This window comes from Nicotiana tomentosiformis, chromosome 3 (genome assembly GCF_000390325.3).
Source record: "Nicotiana tomentosiformis chromosome 3, ASM39032v3, whole genome shotgun sequence".
Classification (NCBI taxonomy): Eukaryota; Viridiplantae; Streptophyta; class Magnoliopsida; order Solanales; family Solanaceae; genus Nicotiana; species Nicotiana tomentosiformis.
The window spans coordinates 61257041-61275353 of NC_090814.1; the positions used below are offsets into that span (position 1 = coordinate 61257041).

At 35.8% G+C, this 18313-nt stretch overlaps 1 protein-coding gene across 1 annotated transcript; it reads right to left on the reverse strand.

Moving 5' to 3' along the window:
• Positions 1–12838: 12838 nt before the first annotated feature.
• On the reverse strand, positions 12839–17404 carry LOC104092145 (jasmonate-induced oxygenase 2-like). The gene is made up of 3 exons (XM_009597672.4): positions 16532–17404; positions 15329–15659; positions 12839–13528 (listed from the first exon to the last, which is right to left on the reverse strand). The coding sequence occupies exons 1-3, from the start codon at positions 17011–17013 to the stop codon at positions 13277–13279; spliced, it is 1065 nt and encodes a 354-aa protein (XP_009595967.1). The 5' UTR covers positions 17014–17404; the 3' UTR covers positions 12839–13276.
• Positions 17405–18313: the final 909 nt, after the last annotated feature.

Below are 18313 nucleotides of genomic sequence, written 5' to 3' on the forward strand. Positions count from 1 at the left end.
AAATACAATATGAAGCTGAATCCGGAGAAGTGTGCATTTGGAGTCGGATTCAGTAAATTCCTCGAATTCATGGTATCCAACCGGAGAATCGAGATCAACCTCGATAAGATCAAAGCCATCGAAGATATCACTATTGTGGACAATGTGAAGGCCGTACAAATATTAACCAAATGCATAGTCGCCCTGGGGTGATTCATCTTGAGGTATTCCAACAATAGCCACCGGTTCTTCTCACTGTTGAAAAAGAAGAATAACTTATGGTGGACCCCGACATGACAACGTGCCTTGGAGGAGATCAAGCGATATCTATCAAGCCCACCGCTGCTCCACACGCTGAAGATAGACAAGCACCTATACCTGTACCTGGCAGTATCGGAGATAGCGGAAAGTGGAGTCCTAGTCGGGGAAGAGAAAGGTACGCAATTTCCCATTTACTATGTTAGCAGGACTTTAGGCAAGGCCGAAACTAAATACCCTCGCCTAGAGATATTGGCGCTCGCTTTGCTAAGCACCTCTAGGAAGTTGAAACCGTATTTTCAATGTCACCCCATATGTGTTGTGACTACTTACCCATTAAGGAATGTAATGCATAAATCTGATCTCTCGGGACGGTTGGCCAAATGGGCCGTGGAGATCAGCGGGTACGATATTGAGTATCGGCCCCGGGCCGCCATTAAATCTCAAATTTTGGCAGAATTTATGGCCGACTTTATGTCGGACCTAATACCCAAGGTCGAAAGAGAGTTATTGTTGAACCCAGAGACTTTTTCGGGGATCTGGACTCTCTTTACAGACGGTGCCTCGAAGGCAAATGGGTGACTTGGCATCGTATTGAAAAAACCTACAGGAAATATAGTTAGACAATCTATTAGGAATGTAAAATTGACTAACAACGAAGCCGAATATGAGGCCATGATTGCAGGTCTCGAACTAGCCAAAATCTTGGGGGTGGAGGTGATCGAATCTAAGTGCGACTACCTCCTTGTGATGAACCAAGTTAATGTGACGTTCAAGGTCAGATAGGAACGAATGCAAAGGTATCTGTATAAGTTGCAGGTAACATGAGTGAACTCTACAACACATACCTCAGGATCAAAAAAGTGAGGCTGATGCCCTTGCTAACTTGGGGTCGTCGATCGAGAATGATGAGTTCGACTCGGGGGCAGTCGTACAACTCATGAGATCGGTAGTGGAAGAAGGTCATGTCGAGATAACTCAACGAGCCTAACTTAGGACTGGAGAAAAATATATATAGAGTATCTGAAGATCGGAAAACTACCCTCGAACCCTAAGGAATCGAGAACTCTGCGTACAAAGGCGGTCCAATTCAGCCTGTCCGAAGACGGCACACTATTCCAGAGAATGTTCGATGACCCACTCGCATTATATCTAGGACCAGGAGACACCGAGTATGTTCTGAGGGAAATCCATGAAGGCACATGCGAAAATCACTCGGGTGCCGAATCATTAGTTCAGAAAATAATCAGAGCCGGTTATTATTGGATCGATATAGAAAAGGACGTGAAGGAGTTCGTACAAAAATGTGACGAATGTCAAAGGCATGCTCCGATAATTCATCAGCCCGGGGAGCTACTACATTCATTCGTGTTACCTTGGCCATTCCTGAAATGGGGGATGTACATTGTTGGCCCCCTCCCATGGGCACCCGTAAGGCTCAATTTATATTATTTATGACTGACTATGTTTCTAAATGAGTAGAAGCCCAAGCGTACGGGAAAGTCAGGGGGAAGGAAGTCATCGATTTTATTTGGGACCACATAATATGCTGGTTCGGGATGCCGGCCGAGATCGTGTGCGACAATGAGAAACAGTTCATCGGCCGTAAAGTAAGTAAGTTTCTCGAAGACTATAAGATCAAAAGGATCCTATCAATACCCTATCACCCTAGTAGGAATGGGCAAGCGGAGTCCACCAATAAACCATACTTCAAAACCTCAAAAAGAGGTTGACCGATGCCAATGAAAAAAGGAAAGAATTCTTGTACGAAGTCCTATGGGCATATTGTACAACCTCGAAGTCCAGTACCGGGGCCACACCTTTCTCATTGGTTTAAGGTGCCAAAGCCCTAATACCGGTCGAAGTCGGAGAACCGAGTCTCAGATTCCGATATAAGACCAAAGAATCGAATGACGACGCTGATGGTAGGCTATAATCTTGTGTTTTAGTCGCTTATTGCACTCTAGTTTACTGTACTTTAATTGAGTTTGAGCTTTAATTGCTAGTGTTTTGCACTAATTGTGTGTTTTATGACTTGTAGGAGGATTCCAAGCTACGTAGATGTTATGGAATGGATTCGAGTGATTTGGAGCTTTGAAGTCTGAGTAAAAGCCCAAAGGATAAAGCCGGGATCGCGTTCGGGGGTCGAGAACCACGTTTGTATATCAAAAAGCAAGAAAACATCTGTACTCTAAGAATTTTCCACACCTACGACGCGTGGGGCGCCGCATCTGTGAAAATTTCTGCTCCTGTAAAATTACAAGCTCTCTGAAGTTTCCCACTGCCGCCCCTCCTAGTGCGTCGCCCCATGCGGCGCGCCTTGCATTTTTTTTACAGAGCCATAGTCCTATTTCGTGTAGGAAAAATTATTTTTGTCTCGGCTCGACCCTACTTGGTATAAATACATGTAAAAACATTACTTTTGAGACTTTTGACACATCTAAGACCTAAGGAAGCTAAGGAGAAGGTGGAAAAGCGAAAGCACAAGTAATTCATCATTCAATCCTCACTCAAGACAAGAGTTTGGATTATTTTATGTTTTTCTTTATATTTGTGATGAATTACTCCATATCTATGGAGTAGTTCCCTTTAGGTTTTGATGGATTTGGTGTATTAATATTTTTTGTGGATATTAACTCTAGTTTTTATGTATTGAATCGTTTTGGATGTTTTAATTGTTGCATATGTATTCACACGTTCATGTAATCGAGAGAGGCATAACTTGTGATATGTTTGCTTATCTTATTGGTTGAATTCATTAATTCGTCTTAGTAATCGAAAGAGGCTAGTTGAATTGTTGATTAAACCTAGTTAGGAGGATAATCGAGAGAGATTCTCCTAAAGACCAATCCACTACGAAGTCGTGCATATCTTCACCGAGCTTAAATTGGTTCATATTGTGAGGTTGAGACTTAATCGAGAGAGGATTTTCTACTAAACGTTTGAACTAATAATTGAGTGAATTCAAGAGACTCACTTAAACTTTAGAAGTGAATTAAGTAGAGTTAAATCAGAGATATTTATCTTGCACATATTCAATCAAGCCCTATTTTCTCCCATTGATATCTTCCCTTACTTTTGTTTCGATTGTCATTTGTCAATTAGCTTTAGATTCTTAGTTAATTTTAGTTTTTAATCACATAATTATAAACTGTAGATTATCTTGGATAGCAATCTAAGCTACAAACTACGATAATTCTATTTTCTCTAATCCATGTGGATACGATATTATATTATACTATATTCGACTAGCGAGCATATTTAAATGTATGTTTTGCGCTCATCAAGAGGCCATGAATACGATCCTGGAGCTGTTAGATGAAAGGCGCGAAGCCGCCCTTGTTCGATTGGCCTCCCAAAAATAGCGAATTGAGAGGTATTACAATCGAAGAGCCAACCTTCAACACTTCAATATCGGGGACTTAGTGTTAAGGAAGGTCACACTAAGCACTCAGAATCCGAATGAAGGGAAGATGGGGCCGAACTGGGAAGGTCCGCATCAAATTATCGAGATCACCTAAAAAAGGGTCATACAAACTCAGAGCAATGAACGGTGAGCGATTACCGAACAACTGGAACGTAACTCACTTAAAGCGATACCAATGCTAAGGTACGAACCAATTCATTCCTTATATTTATTCACGTTTTGGACTAACATTTGCAGGTGACCGCCAAAAAATGATATAATTTTTAGGCCTGAAAGCACGCGTTGCACTTTTTTTTTCTTCTTGAAACGATTTTGTCCCAAATGGGTTTTCCGGTAAGATTTTTAACGAGGCAACAATAAATCGTGCTAACTTAGAATTGAAGGCAGGCTACGAACTGGTGTCGAAGATCACGACAACAGTATTCAAGGCTTCTCTATGATCGGCCTCGAACACTAGGGGGCATCACCCTCGGATAATGACTTTAGCAAGGAAAGAAATTTTGTAATCGAATAGTCTCAGCTCGATCGACATGATTTACTGTAAGGGCCAAACGGTCAAATGAACCGTGCCCACATAGACTACTCGAGCCCTGACATAAAGCTTGTACACATGTGTAATCGTATATATTATGCACATAAATAAAAAATAGTTTCTACCTTACGGATAAATATCTTGTCCCTTAAAAAACTATTTCTCTTAAGGAATTTTCTACACTCGATACCCTAAAGATATCGATCCCAAGGGACGTCTTTATTTGGTTTCAAAGGATCGCTCTCACTCAGGGATTGTCGTCAAAAGACAAACTCGGATGGCCCGGACTATTAGAACCCAAGGGCACAAGACCTATTAGGCAGTGCCCAAATCTTAAAGGCTACAATCATCCCCATTCAGGGACTGTTATCTTGGGCAAGCCCGGATAACTCGGGGGTAGCAAGCCCACTGGGAAACACCCGAACTAAAAAAGCTACGACTATACTAAAACGGCTCGGAGATGTCCAAGACCCGTAACAAACAACAAGGCCTTCGAAGTTTCTAAACCGGTTCGAAAGGCTACGCTCGACAACATTATCATATAAAAAGATCTAAGTATTTTGGGGAAAGCTTCCAGTCATACTAAGCCCCCACGAATTGTAAACAAAATAATATCGAAAGAAAGGCCTGTTCGAACCTCCGAACAATACCTAATTATTACATGTTAAGGCATTTCAATATCTTTGCAGTCATAAAGAACAAAGAAAAAAAAACGAGCTTAAAAACTGTTGAAGGGAAAAAAGAGCCATATATATATATATAAAGATCTTTACAAAGGCCAAACAGCCTTGACAAAAAAGGTACAAAAGTGCAAAATACAAAAAAAAAAAAATATACAAAGTACTTAAACGACTTGGTCTCAACCGGAGCCCGCCTCGTCACCAGGACCAGCGAAGTCTCCTCCGTCCTCGGATCCGCCCGATCCCTCAGAGTCTTCTTCATCCTTGGGGTATGCCAACTTTTTGGCCTCGGCCTCGAACCCCTTAGCGGTCGTGATCTCGGCTGACACATCAAAACCCCGAGCATGAACCTCTTCGAGGGCCTCCCTTTGGGACTTCCACTTCATGTATTCGACCATGTCCCTTAAGCGGTCTTGTGATGCCTCGGCGTCGGCCTTATACTGAGTGACCATTTCGTCGACATCAGCTTTGGTTACTTCAACTACCGACTTGGCCACTTTGAGCTCCTTGGCAAAGGTTTCTTGATCGGAGACGGTCGAGCTTAGCTGAGACTAGAGCTCCTCAATTTTTTGGGCCTGCACCTCTGCCTTTTCCATTGTTGCATGAAGCTGGACCTCTGCCGAGGTCAACTGCGCTCGGGAAGTCTCCTTTTCTGAGGCCAGGCGGTCCATTCTGCCTCTCTATTCTTCGGCCTCGACTGCATCCATCTCGGCTCGGAGTTGGTCGATTCGATCGATCTTCTATTGGACCTGTGGGTTCCGACCATTAATCACCATGTCTAGCTCATCATTACTAACTTCAAATATCTTTACTTGTTCAACCAGGTTGGCGTGTTCCTTCCAAGCCACCTCCAACTCAGCTCGAGGGCTCTTAGCCTCTCCTTCACGTTGCTCCCTGAGGAGTTTGTAGGTATCTCTCTTCGCAGTGAGCTCTCGGACTTCAGCTTCAAGCTGGTTTAGCTCATCTCGATACCAAAGGAAAGTTTCATGGTGAAGCGAGGCCTACAAATACAAAGAAAAATGCTAGTATTATCTATGGATTAGTCTGAGTACAAAAGGAGAAATTAAAGTCATCGAGAGATATATGAAGTTACCTGGTTCAGCGTCTGTTGTGCTTTTTTTATCAGGCAGGGCGCGTCTACCTCGTTCATCTTGGCTTGGTCTTCTTTGGTCACCAGGTACCGAAGGTAACTAGCCACCCTTAAGGGGGTGGAGAGGACCCGGGCATCTTCCGAAAAGAGATGATGATGGATCGCTTCCGGTCAGGATCCACACTCAGAGCTGGCAACCAGTTGATCAGTTTCGGGCTCAAGGAAGACCCGCTTGCCCCCGAAGATGGACTCTTCTTTGGTACCTCTAAGTCACCAATACAGTGACGTCCTCCGTGGTGGTGGAATCCATGCCATCAAAAAATCCGCGGAAGGGGTCGTCCGCTCCTTGGGCCCCCACGTTGGGATGCTCTTTCACCGTTCGGGCCTCGTTATACATGGACTCAGTAAATGAGGGTGATTAGATGATGTCAATCACACTGAGTGCTTCCTTCGGTGAACTTCCCGCATCCCGAGAAGCCTCGGTCCCAGCCTCCTCATCGACCTCCTTAGCTTGAGGCAGGTCGGCCTCGAGGTTCTCTGGTTCGGAGGCCCCTTACCCTTCGAGCTGCGACGACACGCGGGCCATCAGGACAAAGGTTTCTTCTTCTTCGGATTCATCTCTCAGCCGGTAGAGCGAATCCGGAGGTGGTGTTCGGGCACTGGTGCCTTCTTTTGGATTGTGCACCAGCCTCCTTGTTTTCTTTTTCTCCGAGCTCGGAAAACTCAGAGCCCTTTTTCTTTTCTTCTCTTCGGCCTGCCTCGAAATAGAGGACTCGGCAGGTAAGCTCTCGCCGCTGGATGTAGGCCTCAGTTCGGCATCCTTGGATAAACCTGCAAAATGAAGTAAAGGGAGTGAGGACTTAATGATAAAAGAGGAATCCAAATATCACCTACTCAGGAAAGGAGTCTCACGTGGGAACGGGCCTCCCAACGGCCCTTCGAGAGCTTGCGCCATGAGCGCTCGGAATAGGGTGTATGTGATACGATACCCTCAACCCACTCATTGAGTCGAGGGACAGCATTCGGGACCCGAGCGACGGCTGCACCACCACAAAATACCGATAAGAAAGAAGGAAATAAGTATAAAATCAACTTTCGAAAGTAAAATTGTGCTTACGTGAGGTATTCCACTTCTCGGGGAATGTCCTGCACTCAGCTGGGATTAATCTGATGTCCTTAGTCTGACAAAATGGCCTTACCAGTCCCGATCCCGTTCCTCATCAATACTTGAGAACGGGGCTTTAGTGGCCTGCCGCACAAGCTTTATCAGCTCCCCCCTCCCCCCGGGAGATTCGGGGACTGTATAAGCATAGAAGATGGTCGATGGTGAACGAACATCCATCGATTTTGTTCACAAAGAACCGGAGGAGGATCATGATCCTCCAGAGTGATGAGTGAATCTGGCCTAGGCACACGTTGTACCTTCTGCAAAAATTCAAAATAACCGGATCCACTAGGCCCAATGTAAAGGGATAAGTGTAAACACTTAGGTATCCCTCAACATGGGTGGTAATGGCTTCATCGGGGTTGGGGACCACTATGTCCTTATCGGCCTAGTTACAGTCTTTTCGGAATGTGGGGAGGATTTCTTCAGTGATCGAGCAGATGTATCACGAGACCTCCTCACACCGGCCTTGTACGAAGGAAGGTTTTTCAATCTTGAAATCGACGTTGACCAAGCATCCTCGGAGGATGAACATTTTCAAAAGGGGTTTAGGTACCGGTTCGTCGATGGCAGCGTGCGAAACGGTCTCCTCGGCTTCGGTAGCCGGCCGCGAAGTAAAAGGGGCTTCTTTCTGGGGTAAACAAGTACAATTAAATTTAATAACATACAGGGACAACTCTTAAATGAAACAGCCTTTTTGTTCTTATAGATGCTTTTTTTCTTTCTGAAATGAGTAAAACTTTAGATCTCCGTGTTTCTTACTAACTCTCTTACTAAATAAGTGAAGCTAATATACTCAGATGATACAATTCTTTGCAATGATAAGTGAATCAAATTAGTCATCTTTGCATTAGGCAAGCTTCATCACATGCCTAACTGCCAAACAAGGTCCTTTCTAATGTTAAAGCTTTTTTGGAGTGTAATCCGCTACTCCGTTCTAATGTTTAAATGGTTCTTTATTCGATAATTAATAAATGTGACAACAAATTAATTGAACCAGAAATTCTTTCGATAGTTCCAATATAACGTTGGTTGTAACGTATAAGATCGTACAAAAAGAGACCAGATAAGTATATAAGATCACATTGATCTAGAGTATTCGGCTTACATGTTACCCGTTATATATACCTTATTGTTATTTTAAATATAATATTTATTTTGATTGTTTAATTAATTTTTATTGTAGCATATTGTTAAATTCTTCATTATTTATCGACGAAAAGTGTTCCTTTATATAACAATCGATTTGGTACGGTCGCGTTTTTATCTTATTTTTATTTATTTAGCCCTTTTTTATTATTAAATACTTGTATTTTATCCTTTACCCTACCTTTTTATATAATAAATCTATATAGTACCCTACTTTTCTTTGTAACTAGATAATAGTTCAGATTGATGTCTTAGACAAGATTTTCACCGAGGAGATTCATATAAAATAAAAAAGGTAAGCACGTGACGAAGTTAAAGGAATTCAACATCTACTATATATACACTATTGTTAGAACCCGCACGATGCGCGGATAATTTGACAGAATATTAATCTTAAAAAAATTTGCTTTAATATATCATATTATTTTAATAAATCTTAGTTGTTATTATATTATTTAATATAGAGTACAGAAAATATAGCAAAATCTATACAAAATCAAATGATATACATAGTATACATTTACTATGAATGACTTTTTATTAACTTGTCAATTGGCTTATATTTTGATATTACTTCTCTTTTAATATAACATAGATACATAATTTCTTGATCTGAAAATAATTTTTTTAAACTTATGTTATGCTGTTCAAAATTCTTCAATATAGTGTACAGAAAATATAGCAAAATCTATACAAAATCAAATGATATACATAGTATACATTTACTATGAATGACTTTTTATTAACTTGTCAATTGGCTTATATTTTGATATTACTTCTCTTTTAATATAACATAGATACATAATTTCTTGATCTGAAAATAATTTTTTTAAACTTATGTTATGCTGTTCAAAATTCTTCAATGGTCTAAATTCATCAATAATTCTTTTGAGTGTTATTTATTTATCTTTTATTTTTAATTAATTCAAAATATAAATATCATATAACTATCTTTATCCCCTTCTTTTAGTACATTCTTTTCTACTGTAATATTTGATTAGTTTTCTCATTTGTAGTTTACTAAAAATTTAAATAAGGTCATATTTTTTTTACTAAATTATAATTTTGAATTCATCAAAAATATAAAGAGATAAGCCTTTTATTATTTTTATAAAAAACCTACCAATATTTTAATAATGGTCTAAATTCATCAATAATTCTTTTGAGTGTTATTTATTTATCTTTTATTTTTAATTAATTCAAAATATAAATATCATATAACTATCTTTATCCCCTTCTTTTAGTACATTCTTTTCTACTGTAATATTTGATTAGTTTTCTCATTTGTAGTTTACTAAAAATTTAAATAAGGTCATATTTTTTTTACTAAATTATAATTTTGAATTCATCAAAAATATAAAGAGATAAGCCTTTTATTATTTTTATAAAAAACCTACCAATATTTTAATAATTATATATATATATATATATATATATATATATATATATATATATATATATATATATATATATATTTCATTATGAATTTATGAGTTCTATTATTAACTAAAATTTCCTACATGAGAAATTCCTTTTTGTTAGTGTTATTCCCTTATAACTATTTGTTTATTATGATTTTAGTTATGTTTATATGTATGACTTTTCTCATCATAATTCTGATTATAAGTCTTATATTTTTCCACAATTTGTTTTGGTTTCTTGCTTATCTAATTGTATTATTCATTAATTAGTATATCTCTACATTGAATTTACACAGTTATATATATTTTTATTTCTTATAATAGTTTTCTTAAAAATATATAGATATTTAATTATTTTATATTCAAATTCAAAAAAAGTAACGAATAATTATTAACTAACCTAACTAATTTTTTCCTAAAATTGGACACTTGTTGAATTTTTGTTGTGACACTTGGTATCATCACATTGATTTGCTTCTCCTATTCTATATAGATATTGCAAGTTTATCTTCATATTTCTGGTGTCTGACATCATGAAACAACGGAAAATAATCCCAATATTATATGAATAAATTTCACCAATTTTGAGTTTGTAACATAAAAGTCACTTTTTAACTTTTTTTCTACATAAAAGTCATTCAATTTTGAGTTTGTAACACAAAAAATACTTTTCTATATTTTTGTTACATAAAAGTCATCTAATTTTGGCCAAGTTGATTAAAAGTAAATATCATCTGAATTTTATATTTTGTACCAAAAGAATATGACTTGACACTCCAAAATAGCTAGTTAGCTTAATAAAACATATTACAAGTAATAAATTAAATTTAATAGAAAATATGATATGGCTGACATTTCTTAACATTACTCTCCCTTGTGGTTTATGAGATTACGTTTATCTTCGTATTTTGATTTCCTTGTAACAACTCGAAGCCATGGGAACATATCAAGCTCATACAGTTTGCATTTGTCATTTAATTGCTTGATGCTCTAACAATGGCTCTTCTGCTAATTCAAAAAGTATTTATAAAGTGCATTAAACAAATGAATATTAATTAATAAGGGAAAAATAATTAAATTATATTTTTTACATTAATAATAATGAGTTAACAAAATTATTACAAAATCAAATAAGAAAAGTAAATATAATATTCGTAAATCATAACTGAGATTAGTAAAACTTGGAGGGAGGTTTTTGAAATTATCCCAAATATAACTAACTTATTTTGGAGTGTCATATTATATTTCTGCTACAAAATATAAAATTTATATGATATTTACTTTTTAATTAGCTTGGCCAAAATTAAATAACTTTTATGTGACTAAAAATAGAAAAATATTTTTTGTGTTACAAACTCAAATTTGAATAATTTTTATGTGACAAAAAATAAAAAAATAAAAATTTGTTACAAACTTAAAGTTGAATAATCTTTTATAAATAAAAATAGAAAATAAATTTTAAATTAGAAATTTAAGATTGAATGATCATATAATATAATATAATAGTAATATATTATGATACGATACGGATTAAGCATGACATTTTGTTTTGGTGACGCAACGACCAGATGAATTCATTAAGATGAAAAGAAAACGTGATAAATAAGATCTTGCTTACTTACATAGACGTTGATGAATTAAATATAGAATATTGAAGATGACAATGTAGGGGTATCCTTGCAATTAAATATAGGGGCATCCTTGCAATCGTTCATAAATCGACATATTCAGAGAAATGCCAAATATATCCCTCTAATATCGAAAATTATTTAAATTTACCCTTCGTTATACAATTAGTGTATTTGAACCCATACTGTTATACTTCAATTCAAAATTGCCCTTAATTTTAACGCAGGGACATGTGGCAGCTCAAGAATAAAACGTCCAACCTCCATTTTTAAACACCTGATCCAATTAAAACTACCCCTAATTTAACCCACTAGCCGACCCATATCCCCCATTCTCTTTTTCTTCGTATCCCCTCTTTCTCCCTTTATTCCCAATCAAATTCAAACAAATTTCGATAAGACAATAGTACTGGGAAAGAAGTTATGTTTGCTATTTGACTTCATCATTGATATTTCTCATCGTCGATATTATCGATGTTCCCGCCGGCGAACCGAAAACAGCCGCATCTGAAACCTTTTCATATCTTACTAATTGAATAGCTATAGTTGATCATTCTTCGTTTTTCCACCATCACTCCTGCTCCACAGTTCCATCTCAGAAAACCCATAGCCTTTTTCATACGAACCAAATGAAAAGACATTGGAACTGGGTCTAATTTTTGTAGTCACTTATCTTTGTCAATCTTACTTATAAATATAACTGCAATTGATGCACAACAATTTCTTTTTTGGAATTGAGGTTTCCAACTCATTGTTATGCTTATTCTTATACAAGTCCAATCAGTAGCATCATCACACAATAAGAATAAAAATGTGATAATGATGCTAGATGTATTTCTATGACAGATACGTATCCGTGATTTCACGCTAATTGAATGGGTAATAAGAAATAGAGAAGCAGATAGCGAAAAATCGAGCAATGCAAATGAAGAAAGTCAGGCCTTTCATTGGTTAGAAGCTAGTATTCAGTAAATGAGATGGTGACCTTTGTCTCTTTAGTTCCATGGCGGTAAAAATTATTCCTGCTTTTTGTGATAGTCTTAGATGAATTATTCTTCTAAAATGAAAATTTTGGAATAAAGGAGAAAATGATGATATAACATTGAGAGATGGTTCTTGTTTATAGGTGAATAAGAAATGAAAGATGGGAGACGAAGGTTTGCTAAGAGAGAAAAATGAGTTGGCGGATAGATTTTTCCAGTGAAGTTTCGGATGGGTCGGCTAATGAGCTAATGGGTTAAATTAGGGATGGGTTTTAATTGGATCGGATATTTTAAAATGGAGGTTAGGCTTTTTGCTCTTGAGCTGCAGCGTGTCCCTCTGTTAAAATTAAGGGCAATTTTGAACTAAAGTATAACGGTAGGGGTTCAAATACACTGATAGTATAACAAAGGGTAAATAAGAATAATTTCTGATACTAAAGGGATATATTTGGCCAATTTCCATATGTGAAGAGAAGCTTATGCGGACCACTTTTTAACATTTAATCAGATAGAACCAAATAAAACAGGGCCATAACTTCTTATCACTTCCATTTATTTCGTTTAACAGTTTCTTTATTAATTATACTCTTCTGTTGCTAATTAAACAGCAGGATTTACAATTCATTTTAAATCGGCATAAAGACAGTTGATCACCATTTTGTCAATTTACTCAAAATAAATATGGCAAAAGAAAAAAAAAAACAGGCGTTGAATACCGAATAAGACTCCCCCACCCCCTTTAATAAAAATCCAGTAATGTTTTTTTGTCTGTGAAGATCCCATCTGAACGCCTTTTACTTCTAATAGGTCATGAACTAGATCAGTCATTCTTAATAAGTTCATAAGAAATGATCATACTTCTATAGTACATCGTATATCTCATAATAGAACCCATTCTTCTATTCTTTCTCGGATGCCGGTGACTATTCATAGTAATTACCTTATTCTAGTAATATTTTTGCAGTCATCTTGAAGATTTTTGGGATTTCCCTAACTGTGATTTTCCTTGAGGGCCTTTTGTCCTTATGTAGAGTCTATATTCATTAAAAGTCATTGGTGGATACAATGGAGGATTGTGTGGTGTTACCAACTCTTTAGCTGGTTCTATCATCAAATCACCTCTGGGATTGTAGAAAAATGCAAGGGAAACTCGTTCTTCTTCTGAATTTACGATTACTCTATGCTCTACACTTTTGTATATAGCATTGCTTAGTACCTACATAAATAGAGCAATAGAGTAAGTGCCAAAAAAAGTAAATGCCCTTAACTATTTAATTGGTGATTTTGTTTGAAGTTTTCCAAAAGCTGAGTTTGCAAACAGGTTAAACAATCATTTTCACCAAAAACTAAAAAAACTAAATATTCAATTATTATTATTATTAATAATTAATAATAATAATAATAACAACAGTAATAATATAGTATAACTAGAAAAGTAAAGCTACAATCACATGGATCATCTTTAATATTCAATTATTTAGAAACCCTACCCTCCAAACAAAACAAGAAAACAAAAGGAAAAAGAAATAGAACGGTGTATTGGCGTCTTGATGGGCAATGTGGATGCTAGAATCTAGTAGGGTTTTCAATTTTGGTAGTGTAGTGACTGCAGTCAAAGATTGCCTATTGTACCTTATCTTTAGATAGAAAAAATAGAGTTGAGGTACTTTCACCATTTACCCACGTGATTAAATTAAATTAAATATACGATTGTCGGCAAAGAATCTATAGCTATTTTTCACTTTATAAAAAAAATTGGATAGTTATTGTATTTTAAAGGGTTTGTGTTATTACATAAAAGTATTTGGAAATAGCCAAACAACTTTTTTCAGTTTCTTAATATTGTTTAATATTGAATGAATACACAGGAAAAAGTATACGAACTTTTAAAAAAACTTCTTTGATCCAAGATTTAACAACCACGTGTTTTTGTATTGCCATAGTTCATATATCAACTTTTCCTCGGCTGTCCACGTGATAGGTTCATTAATTATAAATTCAAGTATTATGACTTTTGTAAAACTTATCTAAAAGCGTCATTACAATTGGTCATACTTTAAAATGTTTTTAAACTATATCCTCAATGATCTATATCACTAAAAAAATCTTGAAAAAATTTACAAAATATATGTTACAGTTGCAATATCTCTTTCGAAACATTAGATGGGATTCGATTGCATTTGGTCTTTGTGCATGCGCTAAAGACTTTTTTTTTCTTCTAATTTTTAAAGCTGTTGTAGCTATCTAGTTTTCTAGTGGGGGAATGACTTTTGAATTGTATTTTAACATCAATTTCACTTGAATGTGAGTAAAAATCATAATTTCATCTAAATAATTTTCAAACAAGAAGTTCAATAATTCACCACTATATTTACTATAACAGCTCAACTATTTGCAAAATACTGAGAATAAGTACTACTCCATTCTTTCCAAATTATGTGTGTTTTTTGCTTTTCGAGATTCAAACTATGATCAATTTTATGAAACATAATTTTTTTATTATATTGACATGAGAAGATTTGCAACTTACGGTACTTTTATAGTTTTTAAATATTTTGATTTTGATTTTAAAATATTAAATTAGATCTAATTCAAATTTACTTTTTAAGATAAGTCTCAAAAAGCAAATTTTGGGAATTGGAGCGAGTAGTATTGATGGTCAAATGGGTATTTATCTAAAAGTTAATTAAGACTTTTCCTTAATTAAACAGCTGGTTGATGCAATCTACAATATGTCTTTAAATATATTGTTTTCAGCCTTCTACTTTATCCGAACGTACTGACACAGCATCTGGTAAGGCATGATATTAATTAATATACGCACGTTTATAATACTTTTTGCTTTACCAGGAACAAAAGCAAATTCAAGTGGTACTGACTGTTGGTTTATTTGGAAATCATATGAAAACAAGACCCCTCCCATGTGATATGTTCCATTTATGTCCACACAAACACAACATGTGAAATTTTTGAGTAGTAGCTAAAAAAAGAAGTTAATTTTTGTAATTTAACTCACCTGAATTTGATCACCAATATTGACAATGAAAGCATGCGAAGCTGGTTTTACCGTAATCCAGTCGCCGTTCCGGCGAACTTGAAGGCCGGCGACGTGCTGATCAGGGAGAAGAATGGTTAAGCCACCAGGATCCGAATGTGGAGAAAGACCTAAGGTTAAATCTGGTTGTGGACATTTTGGATAAAAATTAACCCTTAAACATGCTCCAATATCATTCCCTCCAAATGCATCTTGCAAGTAATCCTCTCTTAATCCAAGATTTGCTGATAATACCTTCATTAAACGCCCCCCAAAATTCACCACTTGTTTTGAATACTCTTCAATTACTTCCCTGCATTTTTGTTACACCATTTGCATAAGCGTTCAGATTTATACATCGATCAATTGTTATATAATTAAAAGTAAGCAGTAGATGGTAAAAATATTTACTAACTTGCTACGTCCTGATAGTTTTTTTATATACTACTTCTTTTTGTGAATCCATTTGACTGAGCGCGGAGTGTAAAAAAAAAAAGAGAACGACTTTTGAATTTGTGGTGTAAAATGAAGCATGTATATTTTGTGTGGCTATAAATCATTGCATAAAGGTAAATTATTTCCAAATAGGCAAAGATGCCATTCTTTTTTGGCACGGGATAAAAAGAAAATAAGTTCACATAAATTAAAACGGATGGAGTATATATTATCAGTGTTATATAACTTAAATCTTTTTTTTTTAATAAAAACTCCAAATTCGTAGAACTATAATAAGAACTTAAAAATAGAAATTATATTTATATAAGAAATAAAAAGCAAACTGTTAAAAACGGAATTTTAATTTTCTTTTACTTTTTGAAAATAAAGTCAAACAAATTGTATGTTTTTACAGGAATTTAACACAAAATACCAGGCACAATAAGATTTTCTTCAAAAAATTTCCAGAAAACTACTACTATTTGAAAACCTAATTGCTCGGAAAATAATTAAAACAAGACATCAAATTGAAACCCATCTTACCTTTCTTATGTTTTTTAAGAAAAAATGTCTACCTATCTTATATTTTTTTTAAAGAAAAAATGTTACACTGTAACAGTAACCACAAAAGGGCAACAAATCTTGAGGCCCCATAATCTTCCTAAAATTGAATATAAAGAAGGAAAATCAGAATATAACAGTAGAGTAACTTTCCAAGAAAAGAAGTGTGGCAGAGTAGTACGTACGTACCTTAAATAAAGAGGAAGAGCAGGCCACTTTTTCTGGTCTTTCAAAGAACAAGGAAGATAGTGAAGAAAATAATAGTCACTCCAATCCAGAATGGCAGCTTTCTCTACACCAAGACGGCTGCCATAGCCTTCGTAAGTCTTGGGTGAATTGGCGTAAGACTGCTTCATTTCCATGGGCTGGTGAAAGAATTCTCGCCATACTTGTCTGGCTTGGTCCATGAGCTCTGTAGGAACCCCGTGGTTCACCACTTGGAAGAAACCCCAGTTCCGACATGCCTCTGATATTTGCTCAACTAAACTTGTGCTTTCATCGTTAAACAATCCCTCAAAATCAATGATCGGGATGTTAACATCATTAGTATGTAATGATATTGGCCTCTCCGTTGGTGGCTTCACATATCTATCTGGAATTTTGTAGATGCCACTATCTGATAAAGATTGTACTCGGACTATGGGTTCTGGCCAATCTCTGGGGTTATTCATTACTACTACTAGTTTCTTTTTTCTGTTTTCTTTCCCAATATGGTGTCTGATTATCTCCAGCTATAATACAAAGCAAAGTACGATGATGATGGTGATTAGACACTACTTTACTTTATTAATACTAAGAAAATGCGCTAAGCAATAAAACGTCCGTGTTTGGGGACACGTATATCAGGTTAAAAAAGAAAAAGAAAGGCAAGAAAGACAAGAGGTGTTGGGGAGTTTGCAATTTGCAAATGATATCTAAATTTAAAGAGATAAAGGATTGGAGTAGGGGGAGGCATAAAAAAGTTGGAAGGTTGGGTGGTGTTATGTATTCATGAAATGGACGTGAATGAAAACGTGAAATATGTGCTCTAGAATATTGGTGATGTGGGAGTAATTAATGGAGGAAGAGAACGATGAGTCACAATTAACTTTAGCATACATATATATATAATGGAAAGCTGACTTATGAAGCGGCCAACAACGACATGTCTTTTTTTTTTTATAGTATTCGAAATATAACTAATTCAGATTCACACTAAATATAATAATAAAGCTGTACAAATTGAAAGGTTACGCTATTCTCTTATTAAGGCTGATAAAAATTCAACTATCTCACCGCACCGTTTCATTTTGTTGGATCGGAAAATGCGCAGTTGAAAGTTGAAACAAAATCTTCATACAATTTGCACATGGTGTTACCACATTATTAAAAGGGTACATTAAATGTTCGAAATCGTATTTATCTTGCATAGACACATAACCTGTACGACTTCTTCAAGTTTTCCACAATAGAACATACAACTAATTAATAAGGTAAGAGAACAGACTCATACATAGATGTGTTTCTTTTTTAAACTTAAGGGGCCACCATCTGGGGATGTCACCAAAAGTAATGACTAGTTAAGACTTAAGACTGAAAACAAAATGTTATCTGCAAGTAGTAGAGTGAATGGGGCCTCTTTCTCTTTACTACGGCGCCGTGAACAAATTGGATATGAATGGGTTTGGTGCCCATTGGTCGACCATTAAATGAAGAAAATATTTAGTTGATCTTATTTTATATAAAAAAAAAAAAGCTAACTCTTTGATTGGTTTGAACATAGAGATAAAAGAATCTCAGTTGTGCACCAATCGGTAAACAACAACCAGTCAATTTGAAGAAAGCTTTATTCGTAAAGCTAGTTTGGTTGGCACCAAAATTTTCAGGCTAGCTAAGCAAGAGGATAACTTAAAATAAAATAGGTATTATAAATAATATAAATGCAAGACAAGAAATATAGTTAAAGATTACAGGGGAGAAATAGATTTTATT